The sequence below is a fragment of the Podarcis liolepis genome, assembly GCF_965112155.1.
Source record: "Podarcis liolepis genome assembly, chromosome: 11".
NCBI lineage: Eukaryota > Metazoa > Chordata > Lepidosauria > Squamata > Lacertidae > Podarcis > Podarcis liolepis.
Genome location: NC_139565.1, coordinates 64,822,105 through 64,843,461, shown reverse-complemented (window position 1 = coordinate 64,843,461; position 21,357 = coordinate 64,822,105). Strand labels below are relative to the sequence as shown.

The 21,357-nt window shown below is 53.7% G+C and overlaps 1 protein-coding gene across 5 annotated transcripts in view; it reads left to right on the top strand.

The window, feature by feature from the left end:
- PIGO (phosphatidylinositol glycan anchor biosynthesis class O) overlaps window positions 1–20,892 on the top strand; it is a 125,719-nt gene extending 104,827 nt beyond the window's left edge. The window contains exons 1-12 of one of the 5 annotated variants that reach the window (XM_083465786.1): window positions 660–834; window positions 1,925–2,415; window positions 3,982–4,125; window positions 4,937–5,060; window positions 5,838–5,997; window positions 6,639–6,812; window positions 6,923–8,435; window positions 9,843–10,046; window positions 11,699–11,892; window positions 12,050–12,120; window positions 12,916–13,041; window positions 20,802–20,892. In XM_083465786.1, the coding sequence (XP_083321912.1) occupies window positions 1,926–2,415; window positions 3,982–4,125; window positions 4,937–5,060; window positions 5,838–5,997; window positions 6,639–6,812; window positions 6,923–8,435; window positions 9,843–10,046; window positions 11,699–11,892; window positions 12,050–12,120; window positions 12,916–13,041; window positions 20,802–20,805 (3,204 nt within the window). In that variant the 5' untranslated portion in view covers window positions 660–834; window position 1,925 and the 3' untranslated portion in view covers window positions 20,806–20,892. Of the gene's footprint in view, window positions 1–659; window positions 835–1,924; window positions 2,416–3,981; window positions 4,126–4,936; window positions 5,061–5,837; window positions 5,998–6,638; window positions 6,813–6,922; window positions 8,436–9,842; window positions 10,047–11,694; window positions 11,893–12,049; window positions 12,121–12,915; window positions 17,224–20,801 lie in introns of those variants that run through there. The other 4 variants (XM_083465784.1, XM_083465783.1, XM_083465785.1 and 1 more) reach the window with 4 other exon arrangements.
- The last annotated feature ends 465 nt before the right edge of the window (window positions 20,893–21,357 follow it).

Sequence of the window (21,357 nt, the reverse complement as noted above, 5' to 3'; positions counted from 1 at the left end):
TGCTGGCCACATGACCTGGAAGCTGTATGCCAGCTCCCTCAGCCAGTAAAGCGAGATGAGCGCCACAACCCCAGAGTCGGCCACGACTGGACCTAATGGTCAGGGGTCTCTTTACCTTTTTTGATGAGCAAATCATCCCTGCTGCATTTGTGCTTGTCCAAAACTGCCCACTGCGGAAGGAGAAGTGGCAGGAAGAAGATCTCTGGTCACTCAGAGGGATCCCAGGTCCTGGGTAAAGAGCAGCTTCCAGGATATGAACAAGGAGGACCAACATGACACAAACCTGCTGCTGTTGGGTTCTTTGTTTGCCGCAGCTATATCCCACCTCCCCCCCCCCCCCAGGTTGCTCAAGGTGGCCCACAGATTTCTCCCCCTTTTCTCCTAATAGCAACAACCTGGGGGAAGATGCTGCAGAGTTGCAAAAGGTGCAGAAAAGGGCGAGGGAAATACTGCAGAGGCTGGAGTGTCCTCCTATGGGAGAGCTTAGAAAGGTGTGCCTGTTTTTTAACTCCCCCCCCACAGGGGGAGTCAGGGGCCACATGGCAGGGGCCACCTCCCGGCGCAGGAGCCCAGCCTGGCTCTTCCCGGCCGCGCGGGGGCGCCCTCCTGCCGCTCTGGCCCGCCTCTCGCTGGCCTCCGCTTCCGCCCTTTCCCGGAAGGGCCGCCCTGGATCTCCCTCCCCCCTCCCACGCGCACCTGGCCGCCAGGTGGGGCCGCCGCAGCCCCGAACGGGCCTCCGGGGGGCCAGGCGGACGAGGAGGAGGAGGAAGAGGAGGGCCCAGGCCCAGGAAGGGCGCGGCGGCGGCGGCGGAGTCTGCCCCCCTCAGCAGGCAGGTGGGGGTCCCCTCATTCCCTCCCTCCCTCCTCCCGTGGGTCCCGCTTCTGGGGGAGGGGAGAGGGGTGACCCCCCTCGGGCCCAGGGCTGCCTGCCGGGGTCCCTTGGCCAAAGGCACCTGGCCCTCAGGATTCCCGGGGGGGGGGGCTTTCGCCTGTTTCTCCCGCCCTGGCCTTCCTCCGGGGGGGGCGTCTTCTCGCCCTGGAGGGCTTTGCTCCGGCAGCGACACCCGCAGCCCGGCGGAGGCAGCTGGGAGGGGCAGCCCAAGGTCACCCCGCCCGCCCGGGGAGGGAGGGAGCCCCACGAAGCCCTTAAGCCAGACACCCCCAAACTCGGCCCTACAACTTGGGACTACAATTCCCATCAGCCCTGACTCCTGGTCCTGTTAGCGAGGGATGATGGGAGTTGTAGTCCCAAAACAGCCGAGGGCCGAGTTTGGGGGGGGCTGCCTTTGGTCATTGACATAGAGCAGGGACGTCCAACTCTATAGAGACTGCGATCTCCCGGTATAATAAAACTGTCAGTGATCTACCCATTGGCATTGCCCATATTTGCTAAGCTTTTTTTTAGGGGGGAGAGACCAGAGTGGTTGAACTTTTCTTAAGGGGAAAGGAACAATTTTTAGGAACAATTGCCAAGAGGTGTTGAGCTTCTTTTAGGGGGGGAGTGACCTCACTTCTTCAGCTTTTGGGGGGAAGGATTGAACGGAGTAATTGGGCTTTTTCGGCACCAATACAGGGATAATAAGCTTTCCCAGCAGCACCAGCAGAGAGAATGGGGCATAGCACCAGGTGCAGGGCGTGGCGTGAGCAACCAGCCAATCACTTTCTTAACTCCAGCGATTGACCTGGAACACCCCAGTGATCTACATCTCAATCGCTGTTGACCAGTTGGACATTGCTGGCATGGAGCAATGCATCGTTTATCTCATGTTTCACCCAGGCGATGATTTTTGTTATATTACGTCTTATGCAGGTCATACTGCTTGTTGCTACAAAAACACCGGTGAGACCGGTAGACTTTGAGCACCCAAGGGGTGTGAGGGGCACCCACTGCTCACTGGTCCTTTCTCTCCCCCCCCCCCGGCAGGATGCAGAGAGTACCAGTGCTGCTCTTCCTTGCCTGGACCTGCTTCCTCTTCTTCTCGGCCATCGGGCTCTTCACCAGCGGCTTCCTGCTCATGCGTGTGGAGCTGGCCAACCGCAGCAGCTGCTCGGACCCCCTGGCCGCCTCCCTGCCAGGGGCCAAGGCCCCCCTCGGCTCCTGCTGGCTGCCAAGGCGCTTCTCCAAAGCCGTGCTCGTCATTATCGACGCCCTCAAGTTTGAGTTTGCCCAGTACGACCCCTCCAGGCGGGAGCCGCGGCCTTACGAGAACAAGCTGGGGTTCCTGCACCAGCTGGCCAGTCTGCAGCCCCTGCATGCCCGCCTCTTCCGCTTCCGGGCCGACCCTCCCACCACCACCATGCAGCGCATCAAGGGCATCACCACCGGCTCCCTGCCCACCTTCATTGACGCAGGCAGCAACTTCGCCTCCTACGCCATCCAGGAGGACAACTTGGTCTGGCAGCTGGCGCAGAACGGTGGGTGCCTCCAGAAGCGGGCAGGGAGGGCAGGCTCTTTGCAGAATGTCTTGCCTCTCTTATTCTAGCTGCTGTGGAGTAAGGGAAGGGCTTTCTTCATCTTCATTTCTTCCTTCCTTTTCCTCAGATGCACTCTTCTCCCTATTCTTTTATTTTTCTCTTGGGACTTAGCCTGTAAGTGCTAGTGACAAAATGGTTCCTTTTATATTTCTGGTGTAGAATTGCATCACGTGCTACTTCCTCGTAGGTTATGCCTCGGGAGTTGAGAGCGGGCAGATTTATGTTTGAGGTTGGGAAGAAGCATCTGGCAAGTTCAGTTTTGCTCCACTTGGGATGGGGTTGCTTTGGCCTGCCGAACATGAGAGCCAGGGCCCTGGTCTCTGTGGTGTATATTGTGGTTTGGAGGCAGTGGCTGGATCTGGGTGTAGGCCAGCCATCCTTCTAGGCTGGGCATATGACTTCATGGCATGTCATCCAGGCTTCTCAATTGCCACTTGCCTGGCTGCTTGTGGTGAGGGGAAATGGCCTCCAAAGCGACTAGGCGGGGATGTTGTACAAAGGCAACTTGTTCCCTGTTATGTTTCAGACTGACAGGTTACTCTGAAAAGGCTACTGCAGAAATACGTGGGGAAATAAATTAGTACAAAACTGACAGTGAACTAATTCTTGATGTGGTCTTATATATTCTGGGGACTTTTGTCTTTGTGGCTTGATGATACAGGTTGGAGGAAAAGTTCAGACAGGGACCTCTTTTGTGGCTACATACACTGAGCAGCAGCTCAAATCAGCAGGGAGAACTCAAGAGGTTGCGGGGGTCTGACTGTGCTGCGTTTGCTACCAAGGCAGAATGTGGGCATGAAATGTGTGGAATAGTATGGGTCATTGTTGATTGTTTGTTTAACACATTTATAAATGGCTTAATATTTTTTAAAGAAATTTCTTAAGTGAGGTACAATGTAGAAACTATAAACAATATCCTTGCTGAAGCTGCCTCAACACCTCAAGGAAAGCAGACTGTGGCTTTCAGTTCTTCCCATGTATATTTTTGTAGAAAACCCGAACTTTTGTCAGGTGGAAACTGCACCACTGTGTCGATGAGAGGCAGGACTGAGATTTGGATATGCATCGTGTTTCAGCTGTAAAATCAAAATTACAATTCAGAAGACAATTTGATCTTTTTTATTTTATTTTTTTATTTTTATTGGATTATGATTTGACATGTTAATTGGATGTTTTTTATTGGAAAATTAATAAATGCTCTAACAAAAAAGAAAGAAAGAAAGAAACTGCACCACTGTGTTATCGACTCAAAGGGGCTGATCTGTAGTGACTGTGTGATGCTGTTTCCCTGAATTGGAGGAGAGCTGTGAGCATATCCCTCCTTGGCCTTGAAGGTTCTGGTTGGGTGGATCTGAGGATGAATTTCCTGAGCTCTCTAGAAAGGAACCAAGAGAAACGGAACGTGGAGCTCCTGGGCTCCGCTGACTAGGTTTCGGCTCCCTAACTTGGTGACTTGCTCATTGCTGTGCTCTAAACACCCCTCTCTCATTCCCCCCTCCCTTGCAGGGAAAAGAGTGGTGTTCATGGGGGACGACACCTGGGACGGGCTCTTCCCCCAGGCCTTCCACCGCTCGTACTTCTTCCCTTCGTTCAACGTGAAGGATCTTCACACTGTAGATGATGGAATCCTGCAGCATTTGTATGAGACAGGTGAGCCGCTGTCCCGGGCCGGAGTTCTTGGCTCCCTTTTCATGCCAGGTTGCTGGAGGAAACAGGCGGGGCAGGCAGAGGCGCTTTGCAGCCGGGTGAGAGGCCTGCTGGGAGTGGCTTGCCCTCTGTCCGCCCTACACGTTCTCCGTCCATAACCTTGAAGGGTGATGTGACCTTGCAGGCTCCAGGCTCTGGTGTGGCTCGAGGCCCCTTGTGCCAGCCAGATTCCCTGAGGGAGAGACATTCTAAATTGTTAAAGAGTTCTTCAAAATTGGTTTTTGCAAAAGGGGGAACACTGAACAATTAAAAGTCTGTTTTGAATGGGAAAACTCTTGTCTCAAAATGGATTGCCTTGCCTTGAATTTATGTAGCTTTAAAAAGGAAGTAGGCTGCCTCCTCGAATTTTGTTTTTGAAACCACTTGTTTTGGACTAAGCAGAGCTCTGCAAATTGCATGAATGGAATTTCTTCACCCACAATGGAATCCTTTCCATGTGGATGTTTTCCCAATGAGAAGCCACTCATCCTCCGCCAGCCCTTGTCACCCCCTGCCCTCTGCTGGCAGCAAAGTCTGAAAAGTCTGCTGGCTTTTTGCCTGCCTCATTGTCTCCTCCCTGTGTCTTCAATGCCCTGAGCACATCTGAAGGTGTGCACTGAAGGGGGAGGGGGAGAAATCTGCTCCTGCTCTTCCTCTCAGCCCTCAGTAAAGTGCACCAGAGAAGAAAGAAACATTGGCTGCCTCTCAGAGCGGAAGGGGCAAGTCTTCATGCTTCTCCTCCTCTCTCTCCCTTTCTCTCTCTGTGGTGGCGCAGTCGATGGTGGCGAGTGGGAGTTGCTGATTGCCCACTTCTTGGGCGTGGATCACTGTGGCCATAAGCATGGACCAGACCATCCCGAAATGGCCAAGAAGCTCTCGCAGATGAATGAAATGCTCAGGTGAGCTGGTTTCTCGGGTCATGTGGGTGCCCCTGGCTTCTCAGCACCAGCCCATTGTGTGCCAAGGACTGAAGCAGGATGAGCAGCAGCTGGGCCTTCCAGAGGAACGTGGATTGTCCTGGCCAGCGCTGGGAGGGGCAGAAGTGGGAGTTCTCTTGCTTGTTTTATTTTCCTTCCTCTGCTTTGGGCTCCAGCTGCTTGGGGACCTCAAAGGTCTTTGGACGTTTTCATTATGTTAGGGGCCCCTTTCCCAACCTGGTGCCCACTAGACGTTTTGGAGTGCATTGGGTCCTGCTAGCATGATTCTGCTTGGAGTTGTAGTTCAGAGCACCTGGAGGGCACCAGGTTGGTGACAGCTGTGTCACTGTCCCTCTAAACATTAGCTTTTGAGCTCCTTGTAGAGAAGCTGTTTCGAGAGTGCTCTGGGATGAGCCTCTGATTCAGACTCGGAAGGACCCCCTGGAGGCAGTTTGAACTGGAGCCACTTGGCCAAGGCTGCCCCAACCAGGATTTGAGCCCTGGCCCTGCCTGGAAGGGAAGCAGCTGGCCGTGGGCCCCAGGACCTGCACCCTGGAAGTTAAGCCCCAGAGTTGGTTTGGTGCAGGAGAGCGTCTCAGGCTGTGAGTCAGAAAGTCCCCCGTCAAGCCTGCATTTGGGCTCAGGTGCCCCTGAAGGTCCTGCCTAAACAACGTGGCTGGCGCCCACCCCCCACTTTGCTGTGGGGGGGCACCCGCTGGCACAGGGAGGCGGCTGAAGTCCCGTATTGTTGATGGACAGGTCACTGGTTGACCACCTGGCGAATGACACGCTGCTCCTGGTAGCAGGGGACCACGGCATGACGGGGACTGGGGACCACGGAGGAGACAGCGAAGAGGAGGTCAACGCAGCCCTCTTTGTGTACAGCAAAGCCCAGCTGTTCCAGAGCCACCCGCCTCAGGTAAGCCAGGTGCAGGCAGGGGCGCTTTCTCTCTCTGTTGCACTTCCAAAGGGATCTTTCCCTTCCCTGCTTTTGCATCTGGTCAGCCACTGTGAGAAAGGAGGCTGGAATAGATGGACCATCAGCCGGACCCAGCAGGCTCTAAATTACATTCTTATGTGGCTGAGAGCTTGTTGCAACTGGTGCAAATAACCCCTTGGCCAGTTGCGCTTTGGAAAGGAGATTGGTCCTCTTTTTCAGGCTTCTTACCTTTTAGAGCTGAAGAGTTCGGTCATGGCTGCCTGCCAGCTTCCTTCTGGCTGGCTGGCTGGGGGAGAAGGTGGGAGGCTTTTGAGAAGGCAAAAGACTTGTGCCTCAGTGGCTTGGCTTCCGTCGTGGGTGCAGGAGCCCCAGGATCAATCCCCAATGGCACCCCTAGGGCGGGATGGGAGAGGCTCCTGCCTGCAACCCTGGAGAGTCACTGCTGCCTGACAGTGAAGACATAACTGAGCCAGAGGGACCCAAGGGTCTGATTGTGTACCGGGCGGCTTCCTGTGCTCCTGGTGCTGCTTGCCTGCTGTGGGTGGGTCCTGGGGTCCCCACGGTGTGCTGTTCTCCCTGCCCTTCAGCAGCCGGACCCCTCGCTTCCTCCCTCTCTCCAGGAGCCAGAGACCGTCCCGCAGGTGAACCTGGTCCCCACGCTGGCCCTGCTGCTGGGGGTGCCAGTGCCCTACAGCAACATCGGGGAAGTGATGGCTGAGCTGTTTGCCGCAGAGGGCGGCGCTGCCTCCTCGCTCCTCGCCCAGCTGGAGGCATACAGCATCAACGCCCGGCAGGTAAGAGGAGCTCGGCGGCCGGATTTTGAGGAGAAAGGCTCCTTAGAGTCCAGCCTACCCCACCCCTGGAGTGTTCCTGCGCTCAGTGACGGAGACACTTGGCGTTGCAGGTCGACCGCTTCCTGCGCTCCTACTCGCGGGCAGCCCAGGACCTCTCGGTGGAGAAGCTGCGGCGGCTCCAGGACCTCTTCTCTGCTGCCGTGGAGGAGCACGAGCAGCTCTCCGCCCAGCCGGGGGCCCCTGCTCTGCCTCACCTGGAGCACCTCCGGGGACGCTTCCGGCGCTATCTGCAGGAGGCGAGGGCCGTCTGCGCGGAGTCCTGGGCCCGGTTCCACCCGGCCCGCATGCTGGCTGGCTGCGCCCTGCTGACGTCTTCCTGTGTGCTGTGCTACGTTGCCTCCAGGGTGGCCTCGGGCCTGAGCTTCTCCTACCGCCGCCTCCTCCTCTACCCCGTTCTCTGGGGTGTGGTGGGGGTGGCCCTGCCCAGTCTGGCTCACCTCCTTGGCTGGGCCGCTGCGGACCTTGTCCTGCTCTCCTCCTGGGGAGCAGCAGCCTCCCAGTGCGGCTTCTTCTGGCACTGCTGGGCCAAGCGGCCGTGGAGGAGCCATGCGGCCAGCGCTTGTTCTCCCTCTGCGGGCACCAGCCTGAGGCAGAGGCTGCGGGCATCGGGGCTGGGCCTGCCCGGAGGCATCCTGCTGGCTCGCTGCGGCGCCATGCTCTCAGACAGCTTCGTGGTGGCTGAGGCGCAGGTGGCGCCCTTCCTGCTGGCCTCGCTGGTGGTGCTGCTGGTGCTGCGCCTGCACTGGGAGGGGCGGCTGGAGGGCGGCTCCCCCCCAGCCCTGCGGCTGCTGGGCCTGCTGGGCGTGGTCCTCGCCTGCGCCCGCCTCTCGGCGCTCTTCCGGCAGTGCCGCGAGGAGACCCCCTGCTGCCGCTCCTCGACGCTCCTGGCCCCGCTCTCCAGCCTGCAGGACCCGGGGGCCAAGAACTCCTTCTACCTCCTCTGCCTGGCTGTGCTGGCCCTCCTGGCCTGGGGCGTGCGTCGCTGGCTGCGCCACTACGGCAACCTCAACAGCCCCAGCGCCCCGGTGCTCTTTGTGCGCTGGGGCTTCCCGCTGCTGGCCGTCTGCGTGGGGGGCTACTGGGCCATCACCTCCGGGGCCGAGGAGGCCCTGGTCAAGCTGCACGCCTGGGTGCAGCTGGCCCTGGTGGCCTTCCCCCAGGGGATCTTCGGCCTGGTGCTGGTGGGGCTCCTGCTGGTCCTCTGGGACCCCGTGACCGTCTTTGTGCGCGACAGCCGGGAGCCGGCGGAGGCCCCCATCGTCTCGCCCAGCTCCCAGGCCGAGCTCCAGCACGTCATCCCCCAGCTCTACCGGCGCATGCAGCAGTCCCTGAAGAGCCGCCTGGACGAGGCCAAGTCGGGCGGCAGGGCCACGGTGGCCGCCTACGGGCTGGGCAGCGTCTACTCGGCCGCGCTCCTCATCTGCCTGGCCCTGCTGGGCTTCCTCTTCATGACGCTGCACAGCGAGCGGCTCAGCCTGGCCTTCCTGCTGCTCTTCCTCGAGGCCTTCGCGCTGCTCTGGATGCACGCCTGCGCCATGGCGCTCTCCTCCTCCTCGCAGGCTGGTGAGTAAGGGCACGGCCCTGGGCCTCCGCTCCTCCTCAGTCAGGGCTGTGGGCAGCGTCCTCTTGCAGGAAGGGCTTCGCTCTCAGGGAAATGGCAGAAGCTAAACAGGGCCCCGCTGTTAAGGCATAATGGTGCCCTAGGAATCTGCAGGGGGGTCCCCGGGAAGAGGGGAGCAGGAGGAGGCCACAGAAACTGCAAAGCAAGGCAGACTAGGACCTGGGAGACCAGGGATTTCTGCTTGCGCAATGGGATGTTCCCCACCTTTCCATTGGATTTTGCATAAATGTGCAATTTACTATCAGAATTTTGAATTTTGTCTTGTTGTTATCTCCTTCAGTGGGGCATACAAACAGCTATTCTGAATAGCTCTTTTTAAAAGGTGGGGACGAGTTTATGGAACTGAGGGGAGGGCGGTTGCCCCAAAACACTTGGGAACCTCTGGCAGGGGAGGGGGGAGTCTCGCCAGGCAAGTGGAAATCCTTGCACTGATGGGGTGAATCATAGAATCATAGAGTTGGAAGAGACCACAAGGGCCATCGAGTCCAACCCCCTGCCAAGCAGGAAACACCATCAGAGCACTCCTGACATATGGTTGTCAAGCCTCTGCTTAAAGACCTCCAAAGTAGGAGACTCCACCACACTCCTTGGCAGCAAATTCCACTGTCAAACAGCTCTTACTGTCAGGAAGTTCTTCCTAATGTTTAGGTGGAATCTTCTTTCTTGTAGTTTGGATCCATTGCTCCGTGTCCGCTTCTCTGGAGCAGCAGAAAACAACCTTTCTCCTTCCTCTATATGACATCCTTTTATATATTTGAACATGGCTATCATATCACCCCTTAACCTCCTCTTCTCCAGGCTAAACATGCCCAGCTCCCTTAGCCGTTCCTCATAAGGCATCGTTTCCAGGCCTTTGACCATTTTGGTTGCCCTCCTCTGGACACGTTCCAGTTTGTCAGTGTCCTTCTTGAATTGTGGTGCCCAGAACTGGACACAGTACTCCAGGTGAGGTCTGACCAGAGCAGAATACAGTGGCACTATTACTTCCCTTGATCTAGATGCTATACTCCTATTGATGCAGCCCAGAATTGCATTGGCTTTTTTAGCTGCCGCGTCACACTGTTGGCTCATGTCAAGTTTGTGGTCAACCAAGACTCCTAGATCCTTTTCACATGTACTGCTCTCAAGCCAGGTGTCACCCATCTTGTATTTGTGCCTCTCATTTTTTTTGCCCAAGTGCAATACTTTACATTTCTCCCTGTTAAAATTCATCTTGTTTGCTTTTGCCCAGTTCTCTAATCTGGGTGGGTTAGTTGAACATAATTCTGGTTCCTGCCGTGGAAGCTCTGCCGCGTTGTGTCTCCAGGGGTTCCTTGCTGGCCCTGACGGTTCTCGTCCTCCCACCCCAGATCCCTTTGTGGTGCCCTGGTACGCCCTCATCGCCTGGGCTCTCGCTGCCGCCCAGTTCTTCTATGCCACAGGCCACCAGCCAGTCTTCCCAGCCATCCACTGGAACGCAGCCTTTGTCGGCTTCCAGCAGGGGCATGAAACCAACCTGCTGCCGGCGCTCCTGGTTGGGGCCAACACCTTCGCCTCCCACATCCTCTTTGCAGGTGAGTCCGCTGCCTCCTGGAAAGGCCCCACGGCTCTTTCTCTGAGCTTGCAACAGGCAGAGCGTGAATGGTGCTTGCTTTGGTCCTACGTATGTCCTAGGTATGTGATTGCGGAGGGTGGCTTGGCTGAGGCTGCCTGCTCAGCACTAAGAGTTGGGTTTGGGTAGCAAATGAAGACTCTTGGCATCCACAGCAGGGGCAGGGAGCATGTGGACCCCCCCCCCCGCATTGCTGGACTCCAATTCCCAGCATTCAGCGTGGCCACTTGTCAGGGGTGTTGGGAGTCGAGGTACAGCTGCACCTGGAGAGACACGGCCTCCCCACTCCTGATCTACAGGCCCACAGCAGCTCCCGAAATATCACCAGCATCTTGGCATCAGCAATAGGAGTGTGTGTGTGTGGGGGGGGTCTGTTTATGGGGCCTTACCTGGGAAGAGAAGACTGGGGTGCCCCCCACCCAGCATCTGTTATACCATAGCTTGGTTTTTGCTTTTCTCCGCAGCTTTGCCAGTGATGGGAACTGCTATGGGGCAGTTCTTTTTTCAGAAAGCCTACCTAGAATTGTGCTTGTTTTGCATGTTTGCTGATTTCATCTGCATTTTATTGATCACTTTGCAGTCCTCAGTACAGCACATGGAGAATTTTCTGATTAAGTGGTCTGTTTTTTTCTTCCTAAATATATCGAAATAAGGAGGGCCTCCAACTTCCTCTGCATTGTCCTGAGGGAATCAGAGAGTGGAGTCTGGTGGGACCTGGATCCTGATCGCCTTTTTGGCTGAAGGGGAGGGGGCATAATCCCCCCCAGGCATTGCTTAGCACAGTGTTTTCCAAAGTGGGCGGTACTGGCGGGGCCACTGGGGTTTCCTAAGGGGGGAGGCAAAGAGGTGTAAATGGCTACCTGACTTCAAAAAGCTGATATCCTTGGATCAAGCTCATCAGTTTCGTTGAATTAATTAAACTGAATAGTTTTACTTGGATTCTGAATAAATTTGCAATTTTTATTTTTTTGCATACCGTAGATTCCCATGTATAAGACGACATTTTAACCCCGGAAAAGAGGTTAAAAAGTCGGGGGCTGTCTTATACGCGGGATATGGGCGGCAGGCGGCGGGCTCCGCGCCGGGAGAGAGCAGCAGCTGCAGCGGGCGGTGGGCTCTGCTCTGCGCCGGGTGGCTTTCTCCCGGCGTGGAGCTGCCCAGCGTATTAAGCGACTGGGCTTATAAGACGAACCCCCAAATTGCAGCTGCCAATTTCGTGGGTTGTCTAATACACCCAGTCGCCTAATATGCCGGAATCTACAGTAATTTTCATTGAGTTTTCCATATTTCATTACATTTTCATTACACAAATCCATAACTTAAAGCATCTGAATAAATTTGCAATTAATTGTTACTGTTTTGAGTTGGTATTGTGTTATTTTCTTCCTGAGTGGACTGTGCAAAACACTATTCTGAATAATGCTTTTTATAGGCAGGGTAGCAGGTGCTGGGGCTTCGTTGATGGAACCAAGCCCCGAAAGAGTTTGGGAAGCACTGATTTAGAGGGATTTATCTTCTCGCCCCTTTCTTTTTTCCTCTGGGTTCCATCAGCTGGTGGTCCCCGGCATTCTCTCCAGTGACCCCTCTCTCTTCCTCCTCCTTTCCTCGAGGTAGCCGGCTGCCCTTTGCTTCTGCTTTGGCCATTTGTCTGTGAAATGCCCCCTGCCTCCAAGGGCAAGAAGTCGAAGGCAGAACCTCCAGACAGGGAGGAGCAGATGATGGAGATGAGGCTCCGGGAAGCCCCAGAGAAGTTTTCAGCAGCGCTTCTGCAGCTGGGGCTCAAGTACCTGCTTGTTCTGGGGGTTCAGGTATGTGCCTGAAACACCGGGGGAGGCCTTTTTCTGCAAGCCAGAGAGAGGGAGGGAGAGGCGGTGATGGGGACTGGTGGGCTGTGCATGTGAGGATACAGTGAATGAACGCCAAGAGGTTTACCTGCAGCCTGAACTCCTTTTCTTTCCCCCATAGATTCTGGCTTGTGTCTTGGCAGCGATCATCCTCAGAAGGCACCTTATGGTCTGGAAGGTGTTTGCCCCCAAGTAAGTTGGGCAAGTGTCCTGTGGCTCTGGAGCTCAGTCCCCTCCGTGTGCCTAGCAGGGAAATGGTGGGGTGTTTCAGAGCCCAGGGCTGCTGGGCAGAGTTGCAAGGCTGGATGGGGAAAGGGTGGTCTGAGTTAGAGTTCTGTCAGCTGTAGGCTGCTCTCACTCTCTCTCTTTTGTATTATTTTTTTATTTCAAATATACAAATAAATACATAGTTAACAGACACATGCATTAATAACCACTACAGAAAGCAAATAATATCAGACTTAATAACCGTACATCTCTACATATATATATAAAATGAAACAAACAGAAGAAAAGGAAAAAGACAAAACAAAGACAGTGACAGAAACAACATAAGATTCTTCCATTCAATACTATTCAGAAAGAGAAAGCGCTGACCTGGCAGTTAACGGGGGCTGCAGGAATCGAGAGAGGCATTGGCCGGCTTCAGGGTTTTCCCCACATTGTGATTTTGGCATAGCACATGCACACATCATGATTCGCAATATATTGCCAGGTCAAAAATTATGAAACCAGTATCATGATAAGGACTTCAAAGCGGTTTTGGACGATATATCGCCTAGCCCTACCACCCAGCACAGAAATGAGTAGTTGACTTGCCCCTGAGTTAGGCCAGTTGCCCCTGTAGTGTCTTCACCAGCTGCCTCCCCCCCCCCCAGTGTGCCCCTCTTCCCTCAGGGCTTAAAATTGGGGCCTCTCGCATGCAGAGCGCCTCCCGTGGGGCCTTTGCGGTACTTTCCTCACCTGGGGCTTCTCTTCCACTTCCAGGTTCCTCTTTGAAGTGCTGGGCTTCATGGTGAGCAGCCTCTTCCTCCTGCTGGGCATCGGCCTGGTCATGCGGGTGGACTGCGCCGTCAGCCTGTGGTTCAAGCGGCTCATCCTTGCTCAGTCCAGGTAGCACGAGAGGAGGAAGAGGGGCCTTCTGGCAAAGTGCCCGCACAACCGCAGAGAGAGCCTTGGGGAGATTCTCGAGCTGCCCACAACTCAGTGGGCTGAGCCATCGTTCTCTCTGGTCTCCCCCACCTGGGTTTTCCTGTAGGGCTTGGAGCTCCACTTGTCAGTGACAGAGCGGGGGGCGGGGGGGCGAAAGATGAGTCTTCAGCTTGGTGGCGGTTGCCGGGTCTTTCGTTTTGCAGAAAGAGCCTTCCCAAGCTCCAAAGAGACACGCCCTGATCTCACTTGCCACTCACAGCTTGTGGGTCGCCAGTGAATCACTGGGGAGTGGCCCTTTTGGTCTGTGAGTGGGGGGAGAGAAATGCGGAGGGAGCTGCCCCTTGTTTCCAAAGAGAACCCTTCCGGGCGTATGCGGCTGAGATCCAGATCTGTGGGCATCGCTCTTGCGGGTGACTTGCTTGCTTCTCCTTGGCTCCTTCATGAGTCTGGAGTCTGAGCAGCTGCACGCGGGGGTGGGGGGTGGGGAAAGGCTGTGGGCACCTCTTGGGAATGGCAGAAAGGGAAATCCATGCCCCGAGCTGGAGAGGCCAGATTCTGGACCAGGAAAAAGCACCCTCCGAGCTGACTGCCAACGGATTCTTTGCCAACCCGAGGAAGGTCTTGCTTGGACTGCTCTTTGAGGACCAAATGCTGCTGGTGGCTGGTGGCACCTTCAGAAAGGCTTGATTGGTCTGTGGTTTTTGCTCAAAGCCCTGTCGGTGCAGAAAAGGCTCATTCTCCTTCAAGAACCAAGGCTGCAGCAGGAACAGAACATCCTCCTTGGTTGCAGGCACCTGGACGGCCCCCAGCACTGGCCAGAAGTTCTTTCGGGGCCCAACATTTTGAAGAACCTCAACTTTTTGGTGCTGAAGCCTAAGTCTCATTTCGTCGCTGAGACTTGGTTCTGTTTTGAGTTCCAGATTTCTGAATCTGGCCTTTTGAAGAAGAAAAAATTGGAGTTCCAGTTCTCCACAAGGTGAAATTTGGCATGGCCGCTTGGCAGCCTCTGGCTGGGTGTTCTGGTAGTTTCCTGCGCTGGCTTTGCAACAAAGGAAGCTGCTCAGTCCATCCCAGGCAGTGTCGTCTGCTCAGACATACACGCTTTCCCGGCCTCAGGTAGATCATCCTTCCTCATCGCTTCTGCCCGAGTCTGCTCCCTGAAGATCCCACACATAGTGCATGCGAAGCATGTGCCTGTCCCACTGAGCCACGGCCTGCCTCCCCGCCCCTGCTTTTATGCCTGCAGTAGTGTTCTGTGTAACTCAGCGCCACTTCCGCATGGTGCCAGAACCCACCTCCCTGCTTCTCCTCCTCCTTTGGGGACAGACCCCTTGTTCTGGGCCTCACTGGCTGCTCTGGATCATCGAGCCCAAAGGTCCCTTCCTTGAAGGAAAGGTCGGGGGAGAGCCATTTCCAGCCACGATTAGCCTGAACCTGCTCTGTGCTCAGGAGGAGGACGCAAGAGAGGCCCTCTTTATCCTTGGCTACATCTCTTCCTCCCTTTGGGCTTGCTAGCAAAGGAGTCATCAAATGACTCTGCTCTGACTTTCTGTTTGTTGCTTCAGAATCCATGTTCTGTCAAGGACTTGGCAGGCTGGATTCCTGCTCTGCTGCTTGGTCTCCCTTGAGAAGGTTGTTGGGTCTTGCTTTGGCTAAAACAGAGATGGGTTGCCTTTCAAAGACGTGGGTTGGTGGGGCTGCTTTCAGAGGATCTGCACGGGAAGAGGGGAGTTGCGTCCGGAGTCCCATCTTGAGTTTTCTTCAATGCCTTCAAGGAGTCAGCTTTGCACTGAGCATGTGAGGCTGCTCAGGCGGGGACCCCTTGGCCTGCTGGATGCTGCTTCCTTGTGATGGATGGATGGTGTAGCAGCAGCCTCAGCCCAGGGAACTCCTCACAGTGGATGTGGAATGGACAGGCGCCTGGAAGCAGCTGAGCAGTTGCACCACTGAACGCTGCAAGATTTGGCCGTGCTAAGACATCCCTGATCGTTGTTTTGCTCTGCCTTACCATACCTCGGAAAACGGAGGACGCAACTCCCGATGGTCAACACCTTCCTCTGATGTCTGTTATCATTGTCTGTTTTCTCGGCTGCTTCAGGGTATTTGAGCCACGGGAGTGACCCTGATGCTGCTCTGCTTCTGTGTTCTTGTGTCATGGAAGATACATGCATTTTTATGGCCAGCTTACACAGTGCACAGGGAACGACTTCCATGAGGTGGTTGCAAAGGCTTGTGGTTGACATGCTTTATGTTGGGGCTGCTGCAGGCAAACAGGTGGGGCTGGTGGGGGGCCTGACCTTCTCCAGCCCCCTCAAACTCTATGCATTCTCTCTGGCTTTTCTTGCCCAGTAAAGCAGTGCTAGCGAGACTTTCAGCCTTGCCTGCCAGCCCAGGTGTGTTGGCTGCTTCTCCCTCTCTACACAGAATTGGTGCCTTAAAAATCCTCATTAGCTGAAGCTTCCCTGAGACCTGGGATCTGGTTCTGAGAACCTGAGAGGCCAAGCCAGTACATTTTTCTGCCCCAAACTCGGCACAATCCAAGAGGTTTCTTCCTGGCATCTCTTGCCGTTTTGCAGATGTTTGGGGCTTTGCTTCAAATTTCACATGCCTGCTTCCTTGCAATCCCTGATCAGTCAGTATTCTTAAGTGTCCCCTAAGTAGCCCCAGTTTGTCAGTTCTGAGCACTTGCTCTGAAGTTTAGTACCCACCATTTCCATGCAGGGGCAGATCCAGGCTCATTAAACATGATTTGTTGCTCTCGTCAGCATCCTTCTCCATCCGTGATTTCACAGCTGTTTGGTTTGAAATTACTCAAGGTTAGCACTGCTGGCTTTAGCTTAAAAAGAACAGAAGTCGTACTAAGAGTTTCAGTGGTTACTCGTTACGACACACTACCTCCAGGATTGGGGCAGTAAATGCCTCTGGATACCACTTGCTGGGGCATCACAATAGGCAAGGGCTCTGGATGGGCTCCCTTTGGCCTGATCTGGCAGCCAGGTTTTCCTTACACCGCCCTGAAAGAGCCAGAATTTCTACAGGTGACGGCTTGCTTCATCTACTGTTAGAGGGAACTGTGAGCTGCAAGTTGGAGGAACCAGCTGATGAGATCTTGACACCCAGTCTCCTAAGGGGCAGTTGATTTTACTATGAAGTATTATGTCAGAAAATCTGGGCTTCAAAATCAGAAGTGCCGCTTTTCAAATGGGAAGGAATTACGTTCAAACATTGGAAACCATCCGTCAGGGCCTGTGTTCTTTCTTGGGCTATAAAAGCAAAAGAGAAATACTTCTGTGTTTTTATAGCCTGGATTTTCTGATGTTTCTTTCATAGTATATAGATAATTCTCCCTTAGAGGACCTGGGGACTTTCTACCTGCAGTTCTGCTGCTACATGCCACAATACTTGTTCCTTCTCTGTAAAATGCTCTGGTGTATTTTAGTGTTAAGGAAGCACCCACAAATAGCCAGCCCTGTGGGTTTTGCTCTCCCTACAGATATGTACAAATCACACTTAGCAGGTTGCCAGGAGCTTCTGTGGCTCAGACCAGGGACATTGCTAGTTCTGAGCTGGAGGTGGGCTTATTCCTGCCCATCCTGCACATGGTCACTTTACTTATAGATTCCTAGCAGGAGCCATCCATACTAGAATTCTCAGATCTGGAAGGGTAGCAGAAGACTGAGAGTAGTTACAAACCCTCCAGTGCCTTTATTTGGCCTGCTCCTGCCTCTGAGGGAGCCCAGACCATGGTCCGTAGTCTCTCTCCGCTGGAACCATTATTGCCTTGGGCAAGTGTTTTCACCTTATGTGCCTCTCTATCCTGACGTGCAAAACTGGGTATACCCTGGCCTACCTCTTAGGGTATGTTTTATGGGAAGACCAAGAAAAGGAGTGGCTTTGCATAGAATAACTCTGCAGCTTCTTTTTTGTTTCTGCAATATGAAACCAAAACCCACGAGCAAGTAGTTCTGAGTTGGTCCTTTTATGCTGAATAGTCATCCTGTTAACTTCCTTTGGGGAGGGTCAAAAGTAGGTGTTGGAAGTGCTTTTTTTTAAGAAAAGGGTTTTCGGTGCACAAGGTTGAAAGGGGAGACGTGTGCCAGGGCTGGCTCTAAAACTGCTGTAAATAAAATGTCTGATCCCAAACGATGGAAAATTTGCCTCTTTGTTGACGTAAACAAAGATCTGTTCCTGGGTGGGGAGGAAGGAAGGAAGGTTGCGTGCACATTCTAGTGATGAAAGAGGGGCCGATGAATTGGGGGGGGGGGCTGCAAGTGAGCCTGAGACTAAACTGTGTTGGAGGGTGGGATGTGCAGGGGCCAAAGGAAGGAACATGCTGGGGTGGGAAAAGGCAGTAAGCTTTATTTGCCCCCCGGAGTCTGCAACAACTGTCTTATTCCTTGTAAGTCAAGGCCCCTCTCAAAGTGGGCAGTGCCATCTTCTGCCAGCGTTCCCTTTTTGCAACCAGCTCTGAACCTTGTTGCTCCTGCAGTCTTTACTTTAGGGTGGGTTGCCTGACCAGTCAGTAGCTGGACTCCAGCTCCTACCATCTTCTAATTGTTGCCAATGCTGGATGCCCCAAAAAGGGAATGCCACGCTTCCCACTCCTGCTGTGGGCGGTGTGTGGTGCTGCAGGTGCTGACCACATCAAGAGTGGGGTAGATCCCTCCCAAACTTAGGCCTGAAATATCTGAAAGATCACCTCCTTCTCTGCAGACACCCTCATGAGCATTCAGATAAGCCAAGAGGGCAACCTTGGCAGTTCCACCATCCTGAGGAGTTCAGGGAGTGGCAGCTTCTAAGCTGCAGGATCCCCACAGAGGTCCATCTTGCACCTTCATTGTATGGTTTCTGTCGCCTGAGGAAGATGTACCACTTTAGTCTGGCCATGACACCTGTACATAGAGATGTCTCACCCTCTTCTCTTGACTGTAATTGGTTTGATCTGATTTAATTTGTTTCTATATTGCTGCAACCAGCCCTGGGACTTCATGGTGAAGGTGGGTAAGACATTATGTCCTTGGTATGTGTGTAAAACTGTAGGGGCTGGGGAAACCAGATGTGTGGGGTATAAATAATAAATTCTTATTATAAAAGATAATAAAATGGAAAGCCCTGCTGCCTCAGAACAAAGCAACACGTGGGGAGAGCTCCACTGCTGCTTGCAGATCCTGTTTGTGGGATTCCCATAATGGGCATCTGGTTTGCTGCTGGGAGAAGAGGATTCTGGGCTAAGCAGGTTCCCTTTGGCCTGATTCTGCTTCAGGGTTCTTCCGGTGTTCTCACAGCAGGTATAGGACTGAGAACATTGGAAAAGTCCTGAAGCTGCATCAGGCCAAAGAGAGCCTGCTTAGCCCAGAATCCTCTTCTGAGTGGCCCAGCTTCTATGTGAGGATTAATTTGAGCTGGGACTTGTCAACAGGATATTTCTTAGAAAGGTGAGGGAGTTTTGCTTAATGCAGATCTCTCATCACCCTGCGCCTGAGTTTCTGGCTTAGAACCTCCACCCAAAAATCTGCATTTCCCTGCTGTTCCTTCAGCACCTGGACTGGCAGCAGCTCTCTGGGGGACATTTCTTCCATTCCTGCAAGCTGAGGTGCGAGGGTCGGACTCCTGGGACCCGGGAGGCCAGGGTTCAAATCCTGCCACTTGGCCATGGAGCTCACCGGGTGAACTTGGGCCAGCCACTGCCTCTCAGCCGCACATACCCCACAGGGCAGTTTTGGGGGTTAAAGGGGGAGGTTGGAGAATCATGCGCACCACTCTGAGCTCTTTGGGAGAAAAGGGGGGAATATAATGAAAATGACACGAGGGCCCCGGAACTGGAGCTGCTGGGGATCGAACCGGCGACGCCTGGGCAGCCGCGCAACGAGACAGCAGGCGGCCTTAGAGACTTCGGATCGTCCTGCTCTTCGAGAGCTTTATGGGCCGTCTCGGGCGCCGTAGCCGTCCCTGTTCAATTTTGCCGCCCGCGCTTGAGCGTCACGGCAACCGGTCCGCTCGCCCAATGGGAGCCGCCAGCGCGCTGAGCGCGGCCAATAGAGACAGCGGGGTGGGGCCTGTTTCCATGGCGGCGACGGCGGCGAGGCCTTGCTCCATGGCTGGCGGCGGGAGCTGCCTGGACCTCTGGCGGGGCGAGAACGACGGGCTGGCGCGGCGCTGGCGGACGGTACCTCTTCCCCGCGGCCTCCCTTGAGCGACGCCCGACCGAGGGCGAAGGAAAAGCGGCTGCTCAGCTACGGCAGCCGGGGGCCCTTCAGGAGCCTGGGACTACAATTCCCATCAGGCCTCGCGAGCGCAGCCTCAGCCCGCGCCATGGACTTCCTGGCCGGGGCTGATGGGAGTTGTAGTCCAAGAACACCTGGAAGCGGAGCCGAGGGAGCGAGCCGCTCTCAGCTGCTGGGCACGAGCGGGGGCCCCTCCAGGACCTGGGACCACAAGCCATTTGGGGGGGGCGGCGGCAGGGCCCCCCTCAAGCCCGGCGCTTCAATCCCTTCTCCGTGTTTTGATCATAATATTGGCTGTTACTGAAACGCCACAAACACAAAATAAGTTGATTGTTTTTATTACTGAAACCCCTTTTTTTAAAGAAATGTTTACATTTAATTTATTGTATTATTATTTTCATTTTTAATACTCTTATTAAATTGCTGCATTGCAGGGGTTGGACTAGATGACCCTCGGGCCCCTCCCAACTCTACGATTCTATTAATTTTGCATATAGTTTGGAAAACAATGAAACAAACACCATGGAAGAGAAATTGAGAAATATAGCATTAGTTGATAAAACTGAATATTTTGTCTGTAAGCTGCATCAAGTCCACGTCAGGAAAAAGGGTGGTTATATATAACTAAATGATAATAATAATAATAAGCCTCAAGGTGGTTTGTAATCATACAGTTAAAATGTATGAAGAGCAGGCCCAATGGCCATTTAGGAAAGTGGCTTTTGTAGATTCATGCCAGCCTGCATGCAAAGTCCACCCTATTACTCCCACCCCCATTTTAAACTACATTATTTTATGTTACCCAGTTGGAGCATTCCATCAGCAATGACATTCCTATGGAAGTCTCTCACAGGCGTGAGAACATACGGTGGATAATGAGGTTTGTGGCGGTGATGTTAGGCTGCCTTGCCTGCAGTTAGGCCCTCGCATACAAGCTCTGGAGATACATTTATTAATTAAAGCATTTTTACCCCACGGTTGTGCCAAAATGACTCTCAGGGTGGAGTAGTATCAGTAATAATAGACAGCCCTTGGGCTTACAGAAGAAAAGGAGTCTGGTCCAGTGTCTCTATAGTGGTCCAGCTAGTTCTGTGTGAGATCTAACAAGTACAGTCGTACCTTGGCTCCCAAATGCCTTGGGAATCAAACGTTCCGGCTCCCAAACGATCGAAAACCCTAAGTGAGTGTTCCGGTTTTCAAACTTTTTTTGGAAGCTGAACGTCCGGCGTGGCTTCTGCTATTGTTTCCAGCGTGCCTGCGCAATCGGAAACCAATCGGAAACTGCGCCTTGGTTTCCAAATGTTTCAGAAGTTGAATGAATTTCCAGAACGGATTCTGTTAGACTTCCGAGGTACGACTGTACTACTGTACTTTTGATTGTTGTGAGAGCCCCATCTTACTGTAAAGTGTCTTTGCTCCTGTCCTAGAATCTGTTCATGGCCGTTGTTTCTGACCTCCTCTAGACCTTCAAGCTCCCTCCTCCTCTTTTCTCGGCAGGTGACAAGTTCTCCAGGTCCTGACAGTTCAGTGACGCAAACGGCTCACGAGTGCCAGCTCGCCTTCACTAAGCTGCTTCAGAAGATCCAAGGTAGCAGTTCAGGAAAAAAAAAAACCTTTATTGGTAGGCCGGAAAATGGGCAGTAGCCAGGCCCCCTCTGTGGCACAAGTGTGGGGCAGCTCATGGTGAAGTTCTGGGCTGACTTCTCCCTGATGAAACTGAAGCCAGCAGGGCTTTGGGGCCCTATGGGGTTAAGCCTGGTTTCCTTCTGCATGTTTTAATTAATAATAATAATAATAATAATAATAATAATAATAATAAATTTTTATTTTATACCCCGCCTTTCCCGGTTCAGGAAACCGGGCTCAGGGTGGCTAACAACAAATTTAAAACACTTAATTGATGATACAAAAAAAAGCATAAAATACGGTATAAAGCGTAAATAACAATAAAATAAAAAATCAAAATCCTGCTTGGGCCAGCGAGGAGACCAGGGGAGAACCAGCTGTGGAATCCCAGAGCGTGCAATCTTCACAAAAAGGGGAGGGGGAGGGA